Raw genomic sequence first — 22954 nt, 5'->3', positions numbered from 1 at the left:
TGGAGTGCAGTGGCTGCTCCCGGCCACCGCAGCCTTGACCTGCTGGGCTCCAGCGATCCTTCCGCCTCAGCCTTCCAAGTCGCCGGAATTACAGGCATGCGCTATCACGCCCGGCTGATTTTTTGATTTATTGTAGAGATGAGGTCTCACTGCCCAGGCGGGTCTCGAACTCGCGGGCTCAGGCAATCCACTCACCTCAGCCTCCCAAAGGCACAGAATTACAGGCTGAGCCACTGAGCCCGGTTATTATATTGACTGATTTTTCTATGTTGAACTACCCTTACATTCATGGAATGAATTATCTCTATAAGAACCTGAAGTTGCTTTGCAAGTATTTTGTTGAAGATTTTTATGTCTATATTCAGGAGATCCACAGTTTTCTTTCTTGTGATGTTTTTGTCTGCTTTTGGTATAAGGGTAATACTACCCTCATGGAAAGAGGTTGAGAGTTCTCTCCTCTTCGATTTTTTGGGGAGAGTTTGTAAAGGATTGGTGTTAATTATTTTTTAAACATTTCGTAGAATTCACCAGTGAAGCCACCTGGGCCTTTTCCTTATGGGTAGTTTATTAATAATTCAATTTCTTTACTTGTTACACAGTTGACTCTTGAACAATGTAGGCGTTGGGGTGCTGATCTCTGCACATAGGACTTTTGACCCCTCAAAAAACTTAACTACTAGCCGGGCTCGGTGGCTCAGCCTGTAATCCCCGCGACTTTGGAAGGCTGAGGTGAGTGAATTGCCTGAGCCCGCGGGTTCGAGACCCACCTGGGCAGGCGAGACCTCGTCTCTACAATAAATAAAAAAATTAGCCGGGCGTGGTAGCACGTGCCTGTAATTCCGACTACTCGGAAGGCTGAGGCGGAAGGATCGCCGGAGCCCAGCAGGTCGAGGCTGCGGTGGCCGGGAGCAGCCACTGCACTCCAGTCTGGGCGACAGAGTGAGACTCCAACTCAAAAAGAAAAAGAAGCCTTAGCCATAACACAAACAGTTGATTAACACATCTTGCATGTTATATGAAATATATACTGTATTCTTACAATAAAGTATTAATCTAGAGAAAATGTTGAGAAAATGATAATGAAGAGAAAATATATTTACTATTCATTAAGTGGAAGTGAATCATCATTAAGGTCTGCATCCTCATCGTCCTCACACTGAGCAGGCGGAGGCAGAGGAGGAGGAGGAAGAGGCAACAACGGCAGTGGCACTGGTCTTGCTGTCTCAAGGTGGCAGAGGCAGAAGAAAATCCACATATAAGTGGACCTGCGCGGTTCAAACCCATGTTATGTTGTTCAAGGGCCAACTGTATAAGTCATCTAATTTGTTGGCAAACAACTGTTTATAGTATTCCCTTAGTATCTTTTTTATTTCTATAAAATTGACCCTTTCATCCAGATTTTAGTAATTTCTGTCTTTCTTGGTTTTTTTGGGGGGGGGAGAGCCAGTTTAGCTAGAGGTTGTCAATTTTGTTAACTGTTTTCAAAGAACCAACTTTTTGGTTTCATTGATTTTCTCAATTGTTTTCTGTTTCATTTACTTCAGTTCTAACCTCTATTATTCTCTTCATTCTGCTTGGTTGGTTTAGTTTGTTCTTTTTCTAGGTTCTTAAGGTGGAAGAAGGTTAAGTTGTTAACTTCAGATTATTATTTTTTATTATAGACATTTACAGTTATAAATTTACCTTTGAGCACTGCTTTAGATGTAGTCTGTCAGTTTTGATATGATGCAGTTACATTTCACTCATATCAGAGTATTTTTAAATTTCCCTTGTTTTCTTTTTTTTACTCATTGGTTAGTTAAGGGGTGTCAGTTATTTACTGTCCATATATTTGTGAATTTCCCAAATTTCCTTCTGTTTTGTGATTTCTAATTTCATATCATGTGGTTGTAGAACATACTTTGTATGATTTCAATCCCTTTAAATCTATTGAGACTTGTTTTATGGCCTATTGTCTATCCTGGATAATGTTTCATGTGTATTTCAGAAGAATGTGTATTCTGCTGGTTTTGAGCGGAGTGTTCTATGGATGTCTGTTAGGTCTAGTTTTTTACAGTGTTGTTCAAGTCTTCTATTTATTTGTTGACCTCCTGTCTAGTTGTTCTACCCCTAATCAAATGTCTTATTTTCTATAGCCAGAGTAGCTAACAAGTGGCAATCTTTTGTGATGCCAGCCTTTCTTGCTTTCAACCATCTTCAATATGAAGTTAGTTTTCACAGGCAAAGGAAATCTATACCACCATGTACTGGAGTCTGGCCAAGTCTGTTACTAAAGGAAAGAGAACAAGGCATACAGTTCTCCAAAATTCAAGGTGCTCCTTGTTTTCCAGGGATTAGCCCTGCTGGACAGTAACTGTAGCCAAGTCCGTAACTTACAGGTTGCCACTCAACGACCTGGGCGACAGTGAGGGATTGGGCTCATGCCTTCTTTCTTTTTGTTATTCTTAGAAGATCCCAGATACTGCATCCTTTCCTGTCATTTCCACTCAGTTAACTTGAATGGCCCACGTCAGAGAGAAATGAAATGTTGCATGTAGTTCCATCTTTGGATAACAGTACTCCAATGTGCTTTTAAACTCCTCCCACAATTTCTAGCCATAAGACATCTCATTTATCCTTTCAAGGTCCACCTCAAATACCTTTTTTACAAAACTTTCCAACCCTTTCTTTCTCCACTAGAATTATCACTTCTGCATGTGTACAGCCTACAAGTGATACCTACTTCACAGTGACTTGACTTTGGATATTTAATGAAATAAAGAAAGCCTGGTGCAATAGAAAAATGTGGGTTTTGAAACCAGATAAATGTGGATTCAAACTCTGACTCCATGACAGAAGTGAACCACTAAAGACAAGATGATCATGTAAAACACTATGCACTCTGCTAATATGCCCTTCATCCATCTTCTCCACCTTGCCCTCTGAGGGCACAATCACTTTGTCATCTTTGTTTGCCTTCTGCCATGTCCATCAGTAACATTATTATAATAATAACATTAGTAAATAACATTTACTTACTTACTATGTGCTAGCACTGTTAAAAGCATATTATTGGCCAAGCACAGTGGCTCATGTCTATAATCCCAACACTTTGGGAAGCTGAGGTGGATAATTGCTTGAGCCCAGGAGTTTGACACCAGCCTGGACATCATAGCAACTCCCATCCTGAGTCACTGGGAATATAGGCATGTACCAACACACCTGGCTAATTTTTTTATTTTTTTAATAGAGATGGGGTCTTGCTGTGTTGTACAGACTGGTCTTGAATTCCTGGCCTCAAGTGATCCTCCAGCCTCAGTCTCCCAAAGCGCTGGGATTACAGGCATAAGCCACCATGACTAGTCAGAATTTTATTTAATTTTAAAATATAGATAGAGGTTTTCCACCTGAAGTAAAAGCAATTCTATTTAATCAAGCCTTCCCTAATCTGACACTAAAGACCAAGTTAGACATATAGGAGAGTATTAAAGAATTAAGTGATTTTTTTTCAATTCAAGATCTCACATTACTTTTCACAGATACCCGAAATCCAGTAGCAACAATGAAGGGCCCAATCTGCTTACCATGTGAGTTAAAGCCCCAAGTTAATTTCAGACATCATTTCTCATAAAGCTGTTTTCTTTGTACAAATACGAATAGACCCAAGCCATGGGTCCTCATTGTTGCACTTTAACTAATTTATTTATTTATTTATTTATTTTTTGAGTTGGAGTCTCACTCTGTCGCCCAGACTGGAGTGCAGTGGCCGCTCCCGGCCACCGCAGCCTCAACCTGCTGGGCTCCGGTGATCCTTCCACCTCAGCCTTCCAAGTAGCTGGAATTACAGGTGCGCGCTACCACGCCCAGCTGATTTTTTGATTTATTGTAGAGATGAGGTCTTGCTGCCCAGGCAGATCTTGAACTCGCGCACTTTAACTAATGTAATCTGAATTTCAAGGGGTTGATTTTATGCTGATCAATGCAAAATAGTTCAAGAGGTTATGCTCTCAGAGAAGACTTACACCACAGAACAAGCATAGCATCCTTTCTTGCTACTCTCACGAATTAAGAATGCACCATCAGGTTTCCCATAAAGCAAGTCCTCTGCTTGTACTCGATTGATGTCCTCAACAAACCAGGTTTTCTCATCATAATGGGGCAGATTTTCATCTTCCTCATTGAGAAAATAGTTCCTAAAAATTAAATGTTAATATATTATTCTGACAATCAGGTTACTTACATCTAAAACAAATTCATACATAAAATACTCTTCCAAATCTTGAACCACAAAAATGACAAAAGCAAAATTGCAATTAGTTGAATTTTTTGTTTTTTTAACAACGTCATTACCTGCTATGATGCAGAAAGCACATCATTCACACGTCTTATCCAATAAGGTGAAACATGACCATCTTAAAACAGTGCTTATGCATCCTGATAACTGGGAAGGCAAGTCTTTGAACGCAAGTGCCTATAAGGTACTCTTCTGGCAATTCAATTCAAAAGGGATTCAATTCAAAGTTCTTGATTTAGCATTATAAATAAGGCCCTTGTCTCATATTGAGAACAAAGCCCTCTGACAGAAAGGTATAGAGAGAACTTACTCATCAGCATCCTCATTCTTAATTCCCAGCCAGGCATTCAGGCGCTTCTGTCTCACTCCTTTGTGATTGAGCCATCTGCCAGAAGGAAGACACTAATGTCAGTATCTATGCTAACTGCCTGGACAAAGTAGGCATGTCTGAACCAACCAAACCCCCAGGGTCCGAAAACCTCTTATTTTTCACAGTACCACAGAGAAAGGATAAAGATTTCCCTAAATTAGTCTCTCTCCTACTTTCCTTCAACTGATAAAATGATGAATTAATCTTTCCTAGAAAAAGGCAGAAACACAGAGGACTACTTGAAGTTAGGCACTTCTCTTTTCATTTTTCTTTTCTGGAAGGTTATGCTATCACACAGCAAACACACACTTGCACTCACACACAGTGGGACATTTGTTTCTGAAATCATTAGTTAGGAAAGCATGGTGTCACATTTATAATCTCCACTAAGCCTGAAGACCCAATTCTTATGTGGCCTACTGAACTGAGTTTAAAATTCTAACCAGAAATTTCAAGACCTATTTTTGCACCTAAGTCAGTCACAAGAAATTCAGGGTAGCCATCTGAGTATTAATATGAGTATACTTCATTACCAAGCAAATCACAGTATCTTCAAATATACCAACATTTTAGATGTGAAATGATGTAATTATCACATTTCAGTCCTTTCAGATGGGCAGTAATCTAAAACTGGAGTGCAGTATAAAAAAACCTTCATCTGGCTGGGCACAGTGGCTCACGCCTATAATACCACACTTTGGGAGGCGGAGGTTGAAAGGATTGCCTGAGCCCAGGGATTCGAGACCAGCCTGGACAACTTGGCAAGAGCTCATCTCTACAATAAATCAAAAAATTAGTAAGGCGTGGTGGCGCACACCTGTAGTTCCAGCAACCTGGAAGACTGAGGCAGAAGGATCACCTGAGCCCAGCAGGCTGAGGCTGCGGTGGACATGAGCGTGGCACTACACTCCAGCCTGGGCAACAGAGTGAGACTCTGACTCAAAAAACAAAACAAGCAAAATCTTTCACTCATCATCACCCCCATCCAAGACTCTTGATCATTCAGGACTCATAAATATCATCTCCACAGAGAGAACTACCCTAATTGTCTAACCTAAGGCAGTCTCCAATTACCTCAAATCAAATAAGGAAACGTCTACACATTACCTTATTTTATCTTCATAGCACTTAGCTAAAATTTATTATTTTATATTTTCACTTGCATGTGTTTGTCTCCCCCCACTAAAATGTAAGCTGCTTTAAAGAAAGGGGTCTAAGCCGGGCTCAGTGGCTCAGCCTGTAATCCTGCGCCTTTGGGAGGCTGAGGGGAGTGGATTGCCTGAGCCCGCTGGTTCGAGACCCGCCTGGGCAGTGAGACCTCATCGCTACAATAAATCAAAAAATCAGCTGGGCATGGTAGCGCATGCCTATAATTCCTGTGACTTGGAAGGCTGAGGCGGAAGGATCGCTGGAGCCCAGCAGGTGGAGGCTGCGGTGGCCGGGAGCGGCCACTGCATTCCAGTCTGGGCGACAGAGTGAGACTCCAACTCAAAAAAAAAAAGAAAAGAAAGAAAGAAAGGGGTCTGTCCTGTTTATGGGTATAGGGCCAATAAGTAAAACAGGACAAGCAAACAGATATTCAATAGTCAGTAAACATTTACCAGCGAGCTGCTTTTATCAAAACTGTCACAACCCCAAGATCACCTTGTCTCTCTTTCGGACCTCAAATACACTAGATAACTTGGCATCACACCTACTTTTCAAGTTCTGTTAGACAAACTTTGCAGTGTTTCTCAATTAGATCTGCCCCTCAGTTAGCCTGGATTTCTTTTTTTTATGCTTAATAAAACTGGAAAATAGATAATATATGACCTTACTAGAACTGATTAACAAATCCCCTCCCACACCATCACTTCTCTTATAAGAATGTCCAGATATCGCCTCTAAACATTCTTATTACCAAAAGTTTTCTATTCTCAAGGAAATTGACCTTATTTTTATTACAGAGACAAGCATACTGGGTAAAAGGCTTGAACTGAGTAAACTGCACCACATTTTCTCTTGGATTTCCATTTTCTTTTAACCACCAGTCTCTTTAAACTGAGCCTCCCTTTCTGCCACATGAAATATTAGGAACTTAGAAAAGTCCATGAAAAAAAGAAGAAATGTTTTTAGGCTATCCTCCATTTATCATGGTGCTTATGTCCCAACACAGGCAGCTTTACTAATTTCCCAGACATCCATCTGAAAGACTATTATATAGTTCTGAGTCCTTAAATACCTATTAAGAGTGCCAGGAATGGACCGTCTTTTTAAAGTCATTTTAAAAAAGCTCAAATAACTCTAGTAAATACGTCAATTCATATTTAACTTACTGTTATTAAATACTGCCTCGATCACAGGTAAAGGCAGTACATTCTACAGGAAAAATCTAAGGCAAAGCATCAAAAAACCTAACATTCAGTTCTGATCCTGTTACTAACTGTGTGGTCTTAGGCCTGCATCTCTTTGTGCCTCGGTCATTTCTTCTTAAAAAAAGAAAAGAAAAGAAAAACAGGGAAAATACTACTCCCATAGACTGATTGAAATTATCTTAAGAAAGAAAAGAGAGAAAAAATAACTGGTGTTGGCATATCCTTTCCTACCCCAAACTCAGCAAGTGAAGGAAAAAATATGTATATATAGTATCCTTTCTAAAGATCGAATTGGTTTTTACAACCTAACTACCACACTTTAAGAGGAAAAGAGGCTGTGTTTCAGTCTAAGACAAGAGGATTAAGCTGGGAAGTCTATGAGAGAAACGAACGGGAAAAAACACTGTAAAGGTGAAGCAGTAGTCCTGGAAAAGCGTTCAAGCTTGCCTAGAGCCTGGCTGAAGGGTGAAATGAACGACAGCAAAGGGTGCCTCATGCATAAGGCATCCCGGATGGAGGATGAGAAAGTTTTAAGACGAAAAGTCTACAGGTGGCCAGTGAGGTGATTGCTGTGAAGGGCACCTCTGAACTTTCTGAAATGGCACTGTTTAACCAGCTAGCAGGACCCAATGATTAGGAGCAGAGGAAGCACCCAATAGTAGCAGTCAGGAGGAAGGGACAAAGGACCCTGCACTTCTCTAATTTCCTCACACTACTTCAGGATGACATTTTTGTATGACCCACATAACCAGGTAGGTAGAAGCTTAGAATAAAGTAATTTTAATTAAAAGAAAAAGAGTAACGCAACTTGTCTTTCACTCAGTTTTGTGACATATATAACACTTCAAAAAGAAAAATCACTTCTAAAGATTTAGTTATAAGAAATATATTAAAGAATGAGTCGTTACTTTAAAAAACCCAGACCCTCACTGCTAATGTAAATGTAAAAGAGTGCAACCATTATGCAAAACAGGCTGGGCAGTTCCTCAAATAGTTAACTATGGAATTACCATATGATCCAGGAATTTTACTCCTCAGTATATACTGAAAAGAGTTGAAAACATCGTCCATACAAAAACTTGTACATGAATGTTCACAGCAGCATTACTGATAATAGCCAAAAGGGAAAAAACCACCCCATGTCCATCAACTGATGTTGGTTAAACAAAATGTGGTATTATCGATACAATGGATTACTATTAGCCTTGATAAGGAATGAAGTACTGATACATGTAACAACAGGGACAAACCTTGGCAAAATAAGAAGTGAAAGGAGTCAGTCACAAAAGACTACAAATTAGAGATATATTTTGAGACTGCATATTATATTATCCCATTCACATGAAATGTTCAGAATAGACAAATCCACAGAGATAGACAGTGGCTGTTTAGTGGTTATTTAGGATGGGGTATGATAGACATAATAGGTAAAGAATGCAGAGTTTCTGTTTTAAGGTGATAAATATGTTTTAAAATATGTGGTGATGATTGCAAATACCTGTGAACATACTATAAAAACTAAATTATACTATTTATTTATTTATTTATTTATTTTGAGTCAGGGTCTCACTCTGTCGCCCAGGGTGGAGTGCAGGGGCATAATCATGATGACCACAGTTCACAGCAGTCTCAACCTCCTGGGTTTAGGTAATCCTTCCACCTCAGCATCCCAAGTAGCTGGGACTACAGGTACTCACCACCATACCCAGCTCATTTTTTTTTTCTTTGTAGAGATGAGGTTTCCCTATGTTGCCCAGGCTGGTCTTGAACTTCTGGGCTCAAGCAGTCCATCTGCCTCGGACTGCCAAAGTGCTTGAATCACAAGCAAGAGCCACCACACCCAGCCTAAATTATACACTCTGCGTAGATAAATTGTATGAGATGTAAACTGTATCTCAATGAAGTCATTAAAAAAAAAACAGAACATATCACCCTCCACGGGAGGGTGCAAGCTGCAAGCTTCTCTAGTACATATTATTCAAAACTCATAATTGGCTGGACACAGTGGCTCACGCTTGTAATCCCAGCAATTTAGGAGGCTGAAGCGGGAGAACTGCTTGAGACTAGGAGTTCGAAACTAGCCTGGTCAACATTGCGACACCTCATCTCTATAAAAAATTGGCCAGTCTCCCAACTACTCGGGAGACCGAGGTAGGATTTTCTGAGCCCAAGAGGACAAGGCTGCAGTAAGCCAGGATCACGCCACTACATTCCAGCCTGGATGACAGAGTGAGACCTCGACTCAAACAAACAAACAAACTCAACTCGTTAATATACTTAGATTGTTATGGCAAGTTATGCTTTATTTTAAATTTACAAATTTAAATTTATGAATATAGTAGTCCCTCCTTATCCATGGGAGATACGTTCCCAGATCCCCAATGGATGCCTGAAATCACAGACAGTATAGAGTCCTATATTTACTATGTTTTTCCTACATATACATACCTATGAAAAAGTGTAATTCATGAACTAGGCACAGTAAGAGATTAACAACAGTAGCTAATAATTAAATAGAATATTATACTGTAATAAAAGTTATGTGAGTGTGGTCTTTCTCTCATAATATCTTTTTATTTTATTTTATTTTGAGTTGGAGTCTCACTGTCATCCAGACTAGAGTGCAGTGGCACACTTCCAGCCACCGCAATCTCGACCTGCTGGGCTCCAGCGATCCTTCCGCCTCAGCCTTCCAAGTAACCGGAACTACAGGCACGTGCTACCACACTTGGCTAATTTTTGATTTACTGTAGAGATGAAGTCTCGCCAAGTTGCTCAGGTGGGTCTCAAACCTGCAGGCTCAGGCAATCCACTTGTCTTGGCTTCCCAAAGTGCTGGGATTACAGGTTGAGCCACTGAGCCCAGTCCAAAATATCTTATTTTATCTATTTTTGCACTGTAGTTGACAGGGAATAATTGAAACTGTGGAAAGCAAACCACATATAAGGGGCAACTACTGTACCAAAAAAAAAAAAAAATGGCAATCATGAAAATTAACCTTAAATTCATAATAAAAAAGAATTGCACATTAACAATCGAATTTCTTTTTTTGAAAGGGAATTTAAAGAATTTTTATACCTAAGAAATTTTTTAATGTATATTGAGTTATAATACAAATTGTTATATAAACCCATGTAACCCCACTCGGATCAAGATTCAGAATGTTTCCAGGACCCCACAAGCCTCCTTATGCCATTTTCCCATAAATTTTCCCACCATAAATAATTACTATTTTTTTTTTTTTTTTTTTTGAGTTGGAGTCTCACTCTGTCGCCCAGACTGGAGTGCAGTGGCCGCTCCCGGCCACCGCAACCTCGGCCTGCTGGGCTCCGGCGATCCTTCCGCCTCAGCCTTCCGAGTAGCCGGAATTACAGGCATGCGTCACCATGCCCAGCTGATTTTTTTATTTATTGTAGAGATGAGGTCTCGCTGCCCAGGCGGGTCTCGAACCCGCTGGCTCAGACAATTCATTCACCTCAGCCTCCCAAAGGCGCGGGATTACAGGCTGAGCCACCGAGCCCGGCATAATTACTATTTTTAACTCTATCATCATAGATAGGTGTTACTCATTCCTGAGCTTCAAGTAAATGGAACATAAAGTAGAAATTTTTTATGCTCTATTTAAGAAATGAAATTCTGTATTTAAAAATTCAGGAATACCAGTAATAGTACATCAAGATATTAGCAGAGAATCTCATAAAATCCTGTGAACTGTGCAGGGGCAAGTCAGGGAAAGTCCACACCCAAAGAGGGGTCAATGAACTAATGACAATCTTAGTTGGGTACTGCAGAATTTCAACCTGTTCCAACTTTAAAACAGTGTAAAGCCGGGCTTGGTGGCTCAGCCTGTAATCCTGCGCCTTTGGGAGCGGGTTCGAGATCCGCCTGGGCAGCGAGACCTCATCTCTACAATAAATCAAAAATCAGCCGGGCATGGTAGCGCATGCCTGTAATTCCGGTGACTTTGAAGGCTGAGGCGGAAGGATCGCCAGAGCCCAGCAGGTCGAGGCTGCGGTGACCGGGAGCGGCCACTGCACTTCAGTCTGGGCAACAGAGTGAGACTCCAACTCAAAAAAAAGAAAAAAAAAAATCAGTGTGAAAAAAGGACCATGCTCAGTATCATGCAGCAACACTAATATGCAGCACATACTTTACAACCAGTCTTCAGCACTAACAATACAAACTTCATCATTAGAACAGGTCAAGTCTACCAAGCCAAAGAGACAATTCCGTGTTAGATACATCAAGGTATGGACTATGGGACACTGACTATCCTCTCTAAAGAAACCTTTCCAGCTGGGCTTGGTGGCTCAGCCTGTAATCCCGCGCCTTTGGGAGGCTGAGGTGAGTGGACTGCCTGAGCCTGCGGGTTCGAGACCCGCCTGGGCAGGTAAGACCTCATCTCTACAATAAATCAAAAATTATCCGGGCACGGTGGCCGGAAGCGGCCACTGCACTCCAGTCTGGGCGACAGAGTGAGACTCCAACTCAAAAAAAAAAAAACCTTTCCAAAAGAGGTAATGGCTGCCTGTATCTCCCTACATTTACAAGTTGTCCTTACTTGTATGTCATGGCTTTGTCATCCTTGATATTATTTAAACTCTCTTTTATATTTAGTTTACACAAAGCATAAAGGAATTTCCAAACTTTGGTCTGCCACATGCTATGATCTGAATGTCAGTATGTTGAAATCCTAACCCCCAAGGTGATAGTATTATGAAGTGAAGATTTTGGAAGGTGATTAGGTCATGGAAGCAGAGCCCCCATGAATGAGATTAGTGCCCTTATAAAAAAGACCTCACAGAGATCCTTAGCTCTTTCCACCATGTGAGGACACAGCCAGAAAGCACCATCTGTGAACCAGAAAGCAAGCTCTCACCAGATACTGAATCTGCCAGTGCCCTTGATCTTGGACTTCACTGCCCCCAGTCCTGTAAGCTACCCAGTTTATAGTATTTTGTTATAGCAGCCTGAATAGACTAAGACATTACACTTTTCCCCTTTGGGATGGTATATATCCTAATATCTTTAGTGTTTTTTAGGACAAAGAAATACTTCCATTCATTCCTTTGGTCTATGGCAAAGCCTTGGGCCTTTCTTCACCTTCATGATGTGACTAGAACCACATGAGCATTCCAGGAGCAGACACAACCTGCTTTTAGATAAGGGCACCTCCTTACCTTATTTATTAAGCTCCTCTATATGCTATGTACACTAGGTTGGACGTTTTTTGGCCACAGTAGCAAACTGAAATGGTTTCTTGAGAGGGGTGTTATTAAAAACTACGCAGCATAGTGTAGTTGTAATTGGTTTTTTTTTTTTCCAGTTGGAGTCTCACTCTGTCACCCAGACTGGAGTGCAGTGGCAGCTCCTGGCCACCGCAACCTCGATCTGCTGGGGTCCGACGATCTTTCTGCCTCAGCCTTCCAAGTAGCCGGAATTACAGGCATGTGTTATCACGCCCGGCTGATTTTTTTCATTTATTGTAGAGATGCGGTCTCGCTGCCCAGGTGGGTCTTGAACCCATAGGCTCGGGCAATCCACTCACCTCAGCCTCCCAAAGGCGTGGGATTACAGGCTGAGCCACTGAGCCCGGCTTGTAATTGTTTACCATAAAAAGTATTACCTTAAATTTTCTTCTTTTGAAACTCATCTGTCACTGTTCCAATCTCTAGGCCTATATTTTATCCTCTCCCCCTTTCTCACACAAAGAACCCTATAGTCTATATAAAACCCAGTCAGAGGTCTTCTCCTTCCAGTTGTTTGAATCAAATGGTGTCACATGCATGAAGGTCACCTATAAAGACAAACCCAGAACTAAGCCCAATATACAGTATTTTCCTTTCTCATGAATTCTTTCCTTTTCTGAAGCAGTCATTTGTCCTTCTAAAAGTCTAATCCACACATTTTATCCTGATACTATATCTTTCCATCTATATTTGGATAATAACCACATTACGCTTATATTTGGCTAAATCATATAGCTTTCCCTAATATTAAAGAAGCATACTGGCCGGGCTCGGTGGCTCAGCCTCTAATCCCAGCACTTTGGGAGGCTGAGGCAAGTGGATTGCCTGAGCCCGCGGGTTCGAGATCCACCCAGGCAACTTGGCGAGACCTTGTCTCTACAATAAATCAAAAATTAGTTGGGCGTGGTAGCACGTGCCTATAGTTCTGGCTAATTGGAAAGCTGAGGCAGAAGGATCGCCAGAGCCCAGTAGGTTGATACTACGGTGGTCAGGAGCATGCCACTGCACTTTAGTCTGGGTAACAAAGTGAGACTCCAACTCAAAAAAAAAATGTACTTCTCTACTCAGTTAAATTATCTCAAGTGCCTGCTATAGGTACACTTCTGTTACTTAAATACAGAATTTCATTTCTTAAATATAAAATCCATTAAGAAATGGTTCTTAGCCAGGCTCGGTGGCTCAGCCTGTAATCCCGCGCCTTTGGGAGGCTGAGGTGAGTGGATTGCCTGAGCCCGCAGATTCGAAACCCGCCTGGGCAACTTGGCGAGACCTCATCTCTACAATAAATCAAAAATCAGCCAGGCGTGGTAGTGCATGCCTGTAATTCCGGCTACTCGGTAGGCTGAGGCAGAAGGATCGTCGGAGCCCAGCAGGTCAAGGCTGCAGTGGCCGGAAGCATCCACTGCACTCCAGTCTGTATGACAGCGTGAGACTCCGACTCAAAAAAAAAAAAAAAAAAAAGAAATGGTTCTGTGTACTTCTTTATAGGCCACCACTATTAGTGTCCTTCTCTGTGCCTCTGAGGGGTAATTTCTATTTCTGTGGTTCTACCATGTAAATAAAGATTCTGGTTTCTGTGTTTTAGGTAAACAGTAATCTATACTTTTTAAGGCATATCACTTTGTTCATGCCACAGCCAGCCTCTGAGATTTCCAAGGCAAATAAATCAGAATCCTACACTCTGGTTTACCCTCACACTGACTTCAGATAAGCTCTGGTAACCTCTGCAATTAACAGAGCTGCTTTCCTAAGTCCTTACCATCTATCTCATTGGGCAGTTCTCTATCACAAATCTCTTCTTCCACCTTTAACATCTTTAATGCCAGTGGTAATCAAGTGCTAGTGTCTTCCTCCCCATGAAGTCCCAGACTACTTACACAAGGTGCTGATCTCGGATCTTGCGCAGCTGGATCAGGTCGGGTTTGATACTATTCATCTTTTTGTCTATTTCTCGGTTGTCCAAAGCTTGTTTCTTCAAATCCTGCTCTAGACGCATTTTGCTATCATGAATCTCTCCCAGACGTGATTTCAATTTATCATAATTCATCATAATTCTGTAAAAATATATGACATGTTAAGGCTAAAATAGCTACCAAGTAGAAAGATCCTATAGTATAAGCATGATCCTAATATTTTATTTTCTTTTATCTTATTTTATTTTTTTGAGTTGGTATCTCACTCTGTCACCCAGGCTGGACAATCATGGCTCACTGTAGCGAGGCACAATCACAAGGCACAATCACGGCTCACTGTAGCGTCCACCTGAGCTCAGGCATTCATTCTGCCTCAGCATTACGAGTAGCTGGGACCACAGGCATGCGTCACCACATCTGGCTCATTTTAAAATTTTTTTTAGAGACAAGGCCTCACTATGTTGCCCAGGCTGGTCTTGAACTCCTGGGCTCAAGCAATCCTTCCGTGTTGTTCTCCCAGGATGCTGGGATTATAGGTGTGAGCCACTAGGCCTGGCCTAACATCCTAAGTGTGGTGAACATCTGTTGTTTCTTCCTGGCCCATATCCATTCCCATTCTTCAGGTACTAACACCCTGATGTTACTTGTAGGTAACGGTTCTTTGCCCTATCTCAGATCCAGGGGCAGAAACACACATGGCCCAAACTGGCCAATAAGAGTATTACATTCCATCCCATTCCTACCCTCAGGCCACAGAAACTGGTTCAGAAATGGTAATAAGACCCAAACTGATCCAATGAGAGTCAATTCTATGGCTCTAGCTAAAGCTATTATAAAAAGAGATTGCTAAGTTATGCATATGCAATTCTAGGACTCCCAGCAGCTATACTGCCACCTCACAGAGAAAGTCTACCTGAATAAAGCCAACCCAGAGAAAAACTGAGCCAATAGACAGTGTGAAAGAGAATCCCAATGACTTTATTTGGACCCTGGATCCAGCCATGACTGAACAAGTAAAGCTTTATGTATGATATTCAAGAAGTAACACAGCACAGCAGTTAAGAGCAATGGCTTTGCTGTTAGCCTACCTAAGTTTGAATCTCTGCCCTATCATTTACTGTAGGGATGTGGAAAACTATTTAACTTCTTGCTGCCTTCATTTTCTCATATGTTTAAAATGGCTACCCACAGCAGCACCTACTTCACTGGACTACTGCATGAATTAAATATGGTAATACATGTAAAAGGACTAGAACATCACCTGACACATATTGGTAAACACTCAATTGATGATGTCTATAAGCTTTTCTAACACACAGTTTTGCTATCCTCTGAACTCTGTGGTAACAACTGTCCATGTTATTCCTTTGTCACTCAGTATGTGACTTTGTATTACTATTAAAACTTCATCATGCCACTTTACCTCCCTCTGTAACTAGACTACAAGTCCTTTTATATTTCTTCATTATTATTAATAATAATTACCATTTACTGAAAGCCCATCACGTGCCAAGACATACATTAGTTAAATTCTCATCACATTCCAACAAGATATTATCCGCAATTTATGGAGGAGAAAACAGACTCAGAAAGGTTAAATAACTCACCAAGGGTACACACCTAGTAAATGGCCAATACAGAATTCAAGCCCATGGTTTTAAACATTAGGCTATACTGTGTCACAGCACTTAGCTCTATATTCATGAACACAAGAGTACACGAGCACTGTGGTGCCCATGTGAGAAATAATTTTGCTTTTCCATGGCATATTATTTATTTATTATTCACTTTTCCACTCCTTTCCACTCCTCAACCCACTATTATCTAGGTTAATCTCCAATACTCTACTAAATTTGCTTTGATAAAGGTTCTTTTAGCTGCCAATCCCAATACTTCTCATGCCACTCATTCTCTCTGTGTAATCTCATTCTTAGCATCTACCATCTACCATTAGAAGCCTCTCAAATCCTTTTATTTCCCTTGAGTTGGAGTCTCACTTCGTCACCCAGACTGGAGTGCAGTGGCACACTCCCGGCCACCGCAGCCTCGACCCGCTGGACTCCGGCAATCCTTCCGCCTCAGCCTTCCAAGTAGCTGGAACTACAGGTACATGCTACCACGCCCGGCTCATTTTTTTTATTTATTGTAGGAGATGAGGTCTCTTTTTTTGTGGGTTGGAGTCTCACTCTGTCGCCCAGACTGGAGTGCAGTGGCCGCTCCCGGCCACCGCAGCCTCGACCCACTGGGTTCCAGCGATCCTTCCGCCTCAGCCTTCCAAGTAGCTGGAATTACAGGCATGCGCTACCACACCCTGCTGACTTTTTGATTTATTGTAGAGATGAGGTCTTGCTGCCCAGGCAGGTCTCGAACCCGCGGGCTCAGGCAATCCACTCACAGCCTCGCCAAGTTGCCCAGGCGGGTCTCAAACCCACGGGCTCCCAAAGCACGGGATTACAGGCTGAGCCACCAAGCCCGGCTATCCAAATTCTTTTTTATTCTTTTTTAACGTCTAAATCCAAATAATCAGCTGCCTGCCTCCCTAAGAGCTCCATTTGGGTTCTGACAGGAATCCCAAACTCATGGGTTCTAACCCTGAACTTTCCTCATGTATTTACTATTTTGTTGAATAACATCATTCCCCAGTTACTCACACTCAAAATCTAGAAATAATCTGTGACTTCTCCCACATCTACCATATCCACTCAGGTACAAAGTCCTCAGCATTTCTATTAACTCCCCCTTCTTTTCTGCCATTGCTCTAGTCCAGGCTCATACTATTTTAACCTGATGAGCACAACCACTGCAGCCACCTGCAAATCAGGCTGGTCTTCTAGCCTACAGCCTTGTTCCAATTCAATTTATTCTCAGACTGTGGCCAAAGGTTGATTTTCAGCTCAAAATGTACCTATTTTGTACTCCCAAGCACTGCAATAGGTAACAAGGCTATTGAGAAAATAAACCCCAATACCTACTCTCAACAAGCTTGCAGTTAAGTGGGAACAGCATTCAGTAGATGTGATACTAGGGGACAGAACCCAATACTGTAGGGATGCAGTAAAAGTACCTAGACTAGTCTAGGGAATCAGAGAAGAGTTTCTGGGAAAAGTATGTTTAACCTGAGTCCTAAAAGATGAGCAGGAGTTAATCTGAGGGGATAAAGAGCACAGAAGAGGGAAAGTTCAATTTGGTGCCATTAGTGGGAACAGCAAGTGGTTCCAATGGCAGGACTGTGCAGTTTGAAGGTGTAAAAGTAGACAAGACAGGAATTACTGGGGAAGAAAGTAAGTCTTGTCTTACTGATGTCCTTGGAGGTATTAAGTAGATTTACCGTTCAATCTCTTTTTCATTCCCCTCTCTGCGAAATCGTTCAATATATTCTTTGCTATGTTTTTCTTGTGTGTGACATTGCTCCTCAAATATTTTAATTGTTTCATTAAAAGCTTCAATTGCAGTTCTCTTCATCTGTATTTCCTAGAGGAGAGAAAAAGAAAAGACAAAGTCTTCATAATCTTTATTTTTTGTAATTTTGGTCTTAAAACAAACTTTATAATTCTAGTTAAAATCCCACACAATACCTAATTAGGATAGTTAAAACAAGACCCGGCCAGGCTTGGTGGCTCAGCCTGTAATCCCAGCACTTTGGGAGGCCAAGGCGAGTAGACTGACTGAACCCGCAGGTTTGAGACCAGCCCGGGCAACTCGTCTCTACAATAAAATAAAAAATTAGCCAAGCATAGTAGCACGCGCCTGTAGTTCCAACTACGCGGAAGGATCGTCGGAGCTCAGTAGGTCAACGCTGGGGTGGCCATGAGTGTGCCACTGCACTCCAGTCTGGGAGACAGAGTGAGACTCCAACTCAAAAAAAAAACAAGACCCTTTATTCAACTCCTATCCTATTATTTGTATGTAGAATATATAATTCAAACTATAAAGGAATAAAGGAAAAAGAACCATTATCTAAAATATAGCTGAGAACCACAGAAAGATCTCTGAGCTACCAAGAGAGATTAACCCTGAACACCTTGAAGACAAAAGTCAAGTTCTGACTTTGCATCTATTATTGTAGCACTAACCCGCCCCCCCAGGTGTTGAAGGAGTGAATGGATAGAGCCAAACAGTCCATGTACCAAATGGCAAAGGCTTATTCCCAGAAAAGCCCTAGACAGTCTATTTATTCTTGCTCTCATTTCTAAAGTTTGTGCTTAGTTTTCCAGATTCATCAGTAGATTGAGTTGATTAAGAAGCAGAAAATGAGGCTGGGCACAGTGGCTCATGTATGTAATGCCAGCACTTTGGGAGGCCAAGGCAGGAGGATTGTTTGAGCCCAGGAGTTCAAGATCAGCCTGGGTAACAAAGCGAGATCCCATCTCTACAAAAACTCAAAAAATTAGCCAGCTACTTGGGAAGTGAAAGCAGAACAATTGTCTAAGCCTGGGAGATCAAGGCTGTGGTGAGCCATGATTGTGCCACTCCCCTCCACCCTGGGTGACAAAGTGAGACCCCGAATCAAAAAATAAAAAATAATAAAAAAAAGAAGTAAAAAACGATAACAGAGAGAGAAGTTGTCTCCAAAAAATAAAAAATTTTTAAAAGTAAGAAGAACCTGTAATCCCAGCACTTTGGGAGGTAGAGGTGAGAGGACTGCCTGAGCTCGGGAGTCCGAGACCAACCTGAGCAACATGGTGAGACCTCGTCTCTACAAAATCAAAAAATTAGCTGGGCATGGTGATGCATGGTTCCAGTTCCAGTTACTTGGAAGGCTGAGGCAGAAGGTTCCAGTTACTTGGAAGGCTAAGGCAGAAGGATCAACTGAGCCCAGTAGGTTGAGGCTGGAGTGGTCTTGAGCATGCCACTGCACTCCAGCCTGGGTGACAGAGTGAGACCCTGACACAAAACAACAACAACAACAACAACAAAAAACTAAGAAGCAGCAGAAAATGAAAAGGGGAAGAATTGCTGCTAAAGTCAGATGCACTAAGAAGAATGAGATTAAAAACTCTACAAAACAGACTTAGTAACTCTAAAAGCCCAGTAGGCTGAGCCATTTAGCATTAGAATTTTACACAATGGTCCTACACAGTCCTACACATTTTGATGAGCTTTGCCTTTGATGATATTAGTAGACTTTAGTATCTGAATTATGATTCCCCTAAAATCTTCAGAGGTTAAATTTTGTTCAGTTTACTTTTTGGGAGGGCAACAAATATGCACAAAGGTCTAGAAAGATTGCTATCCTGGATGTTTACAATTCTGAAAGTTTTAATGCTTGTGGCATAATTCCTCAATTATTCAGCACTTAAGTTTTTTGCTTGTTTTGTTGGTCAGTTAGGTTTTTTAGCCATGTTGCCCAGGCTGTACTCAAACTCCCAGCCTCAAGCAATCCTCCTGCCTCAGCCTCTCAAGCATCTGGGACTATAGGTATATACCATGATACTAGGCTTCAGTATTTATGAATTTCAATGAGTGTTTTTCAGTAATCCACTATACAGAAAGTACCATCTGGTAATAAAGAGATTTGTAAAACAGAGCCTGCCCTCCAGGAAACAGAATATACAGGTGGAATATATTTCTGAACTCTAATCAGGTTTGGTTTCATGACATGGTAAAAGCAACCAAGTAAGAGTAATTATTTATTGCTTTATAGGAGGTTTCACAGCGGAGATAATGTTTAAGCTAGGTATTAAAGAACTGAGATAAGCTGGGCTCAGTGGCTCAGCCTGTAATCCCGTGCCTTTGGGAGGCTGAGGTGAGTGGATTGCCTGAGCCTGAGAGTTCGAGACCCGCCTGGGCAACTTGGCGAGACCTCATCTCTACAATAAATCAAAAAATTAGCCAGGCGTGGTAGCGCGCGCCTGTCGTTCCAGCTACTTGGAAGGTTGAGGCGGAAGGATCGCTGGAGCCCAGCAGGTCGAGGCTGCGGTGGCCGGGAGCGGCCACTGCACTCCAGTCTGGGCGACTGAGTGTGACTCCAACTCAAAAAATAAAAAAAAATAAAGAACGGAGATAGAAGAAGAAAATGCAGTATTGCACAAAGAAGGTATGGTACAGTGTATACGTAAAACAACAAGGCATGTTCAGGCATCAGCAATTATTCAGTAGGACTGGAACATAAGAGAATTAGCAGATGAGGGAGGCTAGAACCTTGTGATGGTTCATATAGTTGAGGTTATACCATATGTAATTCAGATAATACTGGAATGCCTACATCTAAATATCTTGATACAAACTCTACAACTCAAATTATTGTGGAGGATGTCTTGGTTCCCTTGCAAAGTTAAGAATTACCTATGGGCCAGGCTCGGTGGCTCAGCCTGTAATCCCGTGCTTTGGGAGGCTGAGGTGAGTGAATTGCCTTACCCCGTGGGTTTGAGACCCGCCCGGGCAACCTGGCAAGACTTCATCTCTACAATAAATCAAAAATTAACCGGATGTGGTAGTGCGCGCCTGTAGTTCCGGCTACTTGGAAGGCTGAGGTGGAAGGATCGACGGAGCCCAATGGTCAAGGCTGCGGTGGCTGGGAGCGGCCACTGCACTCCAGTCTGGGTGACAGAGTGAGACTCCAACTCAAAAAAAAAAAAAAAAGAATTACCTATGAAGTTTTGGCCCTGGATCTTCAAAGAAAACACAAATAATTTAGACTTTACTAACACTGGTATGTGTATTGGTAGGTAGAGCAGCAAAGGGAACAGTATTTAATTATCACTACTAAATCAACATCTTTCCCATAACAAGACCACTATCTCTGACACCCAGACTATAGACCTACCTGTATCTGCACCCATCCTCTCTCCTCTCCTTCCTTTGTCTACATGTGATCTAGGGCTCACCTCCTCTTCCTTTCTCAGGTACTTCACTCTACCACATCAGCTAGCGCTCCCCACATTATATGGTACTGGTAACAACATTTTGGTAAAGAAAAAAAAACCTCTCTTAATAGTAAATTATCTTCAAATCACAGATAAACTTCTTGAGTTGCTGATCTCCCATTCACACCAACTCACTCTATCCTGGCTTTTGCCCTTATCATTTCATAAAGTAATTCGTACTTTTATACCTGACCAGAAATGGCAAATGTTGGAGAAGTCACAGATTATTCCTAGAATTTGGATGTGAGTAACTGGGGAATGATGTTATTCAACAAAATAGTAAATACATGAGAGTTCAGGGTTAGAACCCATGAGTTCAAAGTCACCAATGATTTCCTCATTGCCAAACTTTCCTCTCTTATCCCAAGCCATCACTATTCTTCCTAATTATATGTAATCCAGTTGTCAAATATTTCCACATGCAGCCTATTCTCGCCCTGTGCCAACTTTGACTCAGGTCACACCATATCTTCCCATTCTCTGGGAATAATTCACTTACACCAAAGAAATCTAGATTTTATGTAATTTCACAGGAAAAACAGAGAAGATCTATAACACTATCATATCTTTTCTTTTTTTTTGGTCTGGTCGGAATCTCACTCTTTCACCCAGGCTGAAGTGCAGTGGCATGCTCATGGTCACCAAAGCCTCGACCTGCTAATGATCCTTCCGCCTCAGTCTTCCAAGTAGCTGGAACTACAGGCGCACACCACAATGCCAGGCTAATTTTTTGGTTTATTGTAGAGACAAGGTCTCACCAACATGCCCAGGCTGGTCTTGAACCCCTGAGCTCAGGCAATCCTCTTGCCTCTGCCTCTCCAAGTGCTGGGATTACAGGCATGAGCCACCACACCCAGCCTATAACACATATCTCAAGGTCAACTCTTTAAATCTCCTTTAACACTTATTTACCTAGCTATCCTATATTGTTAATCACCTGGACCATCTCTCTGTTCCCCTCACCTCCCAAAGCTTTAAGCCTCCATGGTTCTTCTCTGCCCAGACCCTATTTAAGTCTTGCTCCCAATTCTCACATAAAGAAATTTAACCCTCTTCTAACTTCTGCTTGTCGCTTTTTTGGTTGCCTCCATCTACTCCCAGACCCAACTCCCCAACCAGAGATTCCAAATCCAGGACCCAGTCTCATATCAGCTGCTCAGGACTCCTATATCTGCTGTTAAATCATCCAGTATTACTAAACATGTGAACAGCATATGGAACTTTCTCTGTTTTTTCCAGTCATCACAAGGAAGTTAAAATGCAGCTCTATACAAGGGGAGCCCCCCAAAAATCCAGAATTTGTTTATCTAAAAATTATGTATTTATTCTTGCATGTTTAAACTTCAGTCACCTTCAGAGTACTCTTGGTTTTTTGTTTTTTGGGTTTTTTTGAGTTGGAGTCTCACTCTGTCACAACCACTGCAACCTCGGCCTGTTGTGCTCAGGTGATCCTTCCACTTCAGTCTTTGGGTGGTAGCTGAAACTCCAGGCATGTGCCAACATGCCCAGCTAAATTTTTTGATTTATTGTAGAGCTAAGATCTTACCATGTTACCCAGGCTGGTCTCAAATCTGAGGGCTCAAGCAATCCTCCTGCTTCCACCTCCCAAGTGCTGGGAATACAGGCATGAATCACCATGCCTGGCCAAAGTACTCTTCTTTTGATGCAATACACCTATCAAAATGCTTTTTCCACTGCTCAAAAGAGTTTAACTCATCAATTTTTATGCCTTTTAAAAGGTGCTTCTGCTTTTTTTGTTTTACCTCTTCCACATCACAAAACATTTCCCTTTGAGGACGATTTTTTATCCAGGGAAACAAAAAAGTCACTCGGTGAGTTGGGTAAACAGGGAGGGTGGGGAACAGGGGTCATGCCGTTTTGGGTCAAAAACTGCTGAACACTCAGCGTGGTGTGAGCAGGTGTGCTTAT

General features: G+C 41.8%; 1 protein-coding gene across 4 annotated transcripts in view; it reads right to left on the bottom strand.

Moving 5' to 3' along the window:
• Positions 1-22954, bottom strand: part of PIK3R3 (phosphoinositide-3-kinase regulatory subunit 3) — a 172843-nt gene that overhangs the window by 2641 nt on the left and 147248 nt on the right. For 3 of the 4 annotated variants that reach the window (XM_021718380.1, XM_008069617.2, XM_008069619.1), the window contains 4 exons: positions 17488-17630; positions 14124-14300; positions 4584-4658; positions 4002-4172 (listed from right to left, as the gene is read on the bottom strand). In XM_021718380.1, coding sequence (XP_021574055.1) covers positions 4002-4172; positions 4584-4658; positions 14124-14300; positions 17488-17630 — 566 coding nt within the window. The remainder of the gene's footprint in view (positions 1-4001; positions 4173-4583; positions 4659-14123; positions 14301-17487; positions 17631-22954) is intronic. The other variant, XM_021718382.1, reaches the window with a different exon arrangement.

This window comes from Carlito syrichta, unplaced genomic scaffold, assembly GCF_000164805.1.
Source record: "Carlito syrichta isolate Samal-C Ts95f unplaced genomic scaffold, Tarsius_syrichta-2.0.1 Scaffold312148, whole genome shotgun sequence".
Classification (NCBI taxonomy): Eukaryota; Metazoa; Chordata; class Mammalia; order Primates; family Tarsiidae; genus Carlito; species Carlito syrichta.
This window is presented reverse-complemented; position numbering and strand designations above follow the sequence as displayed.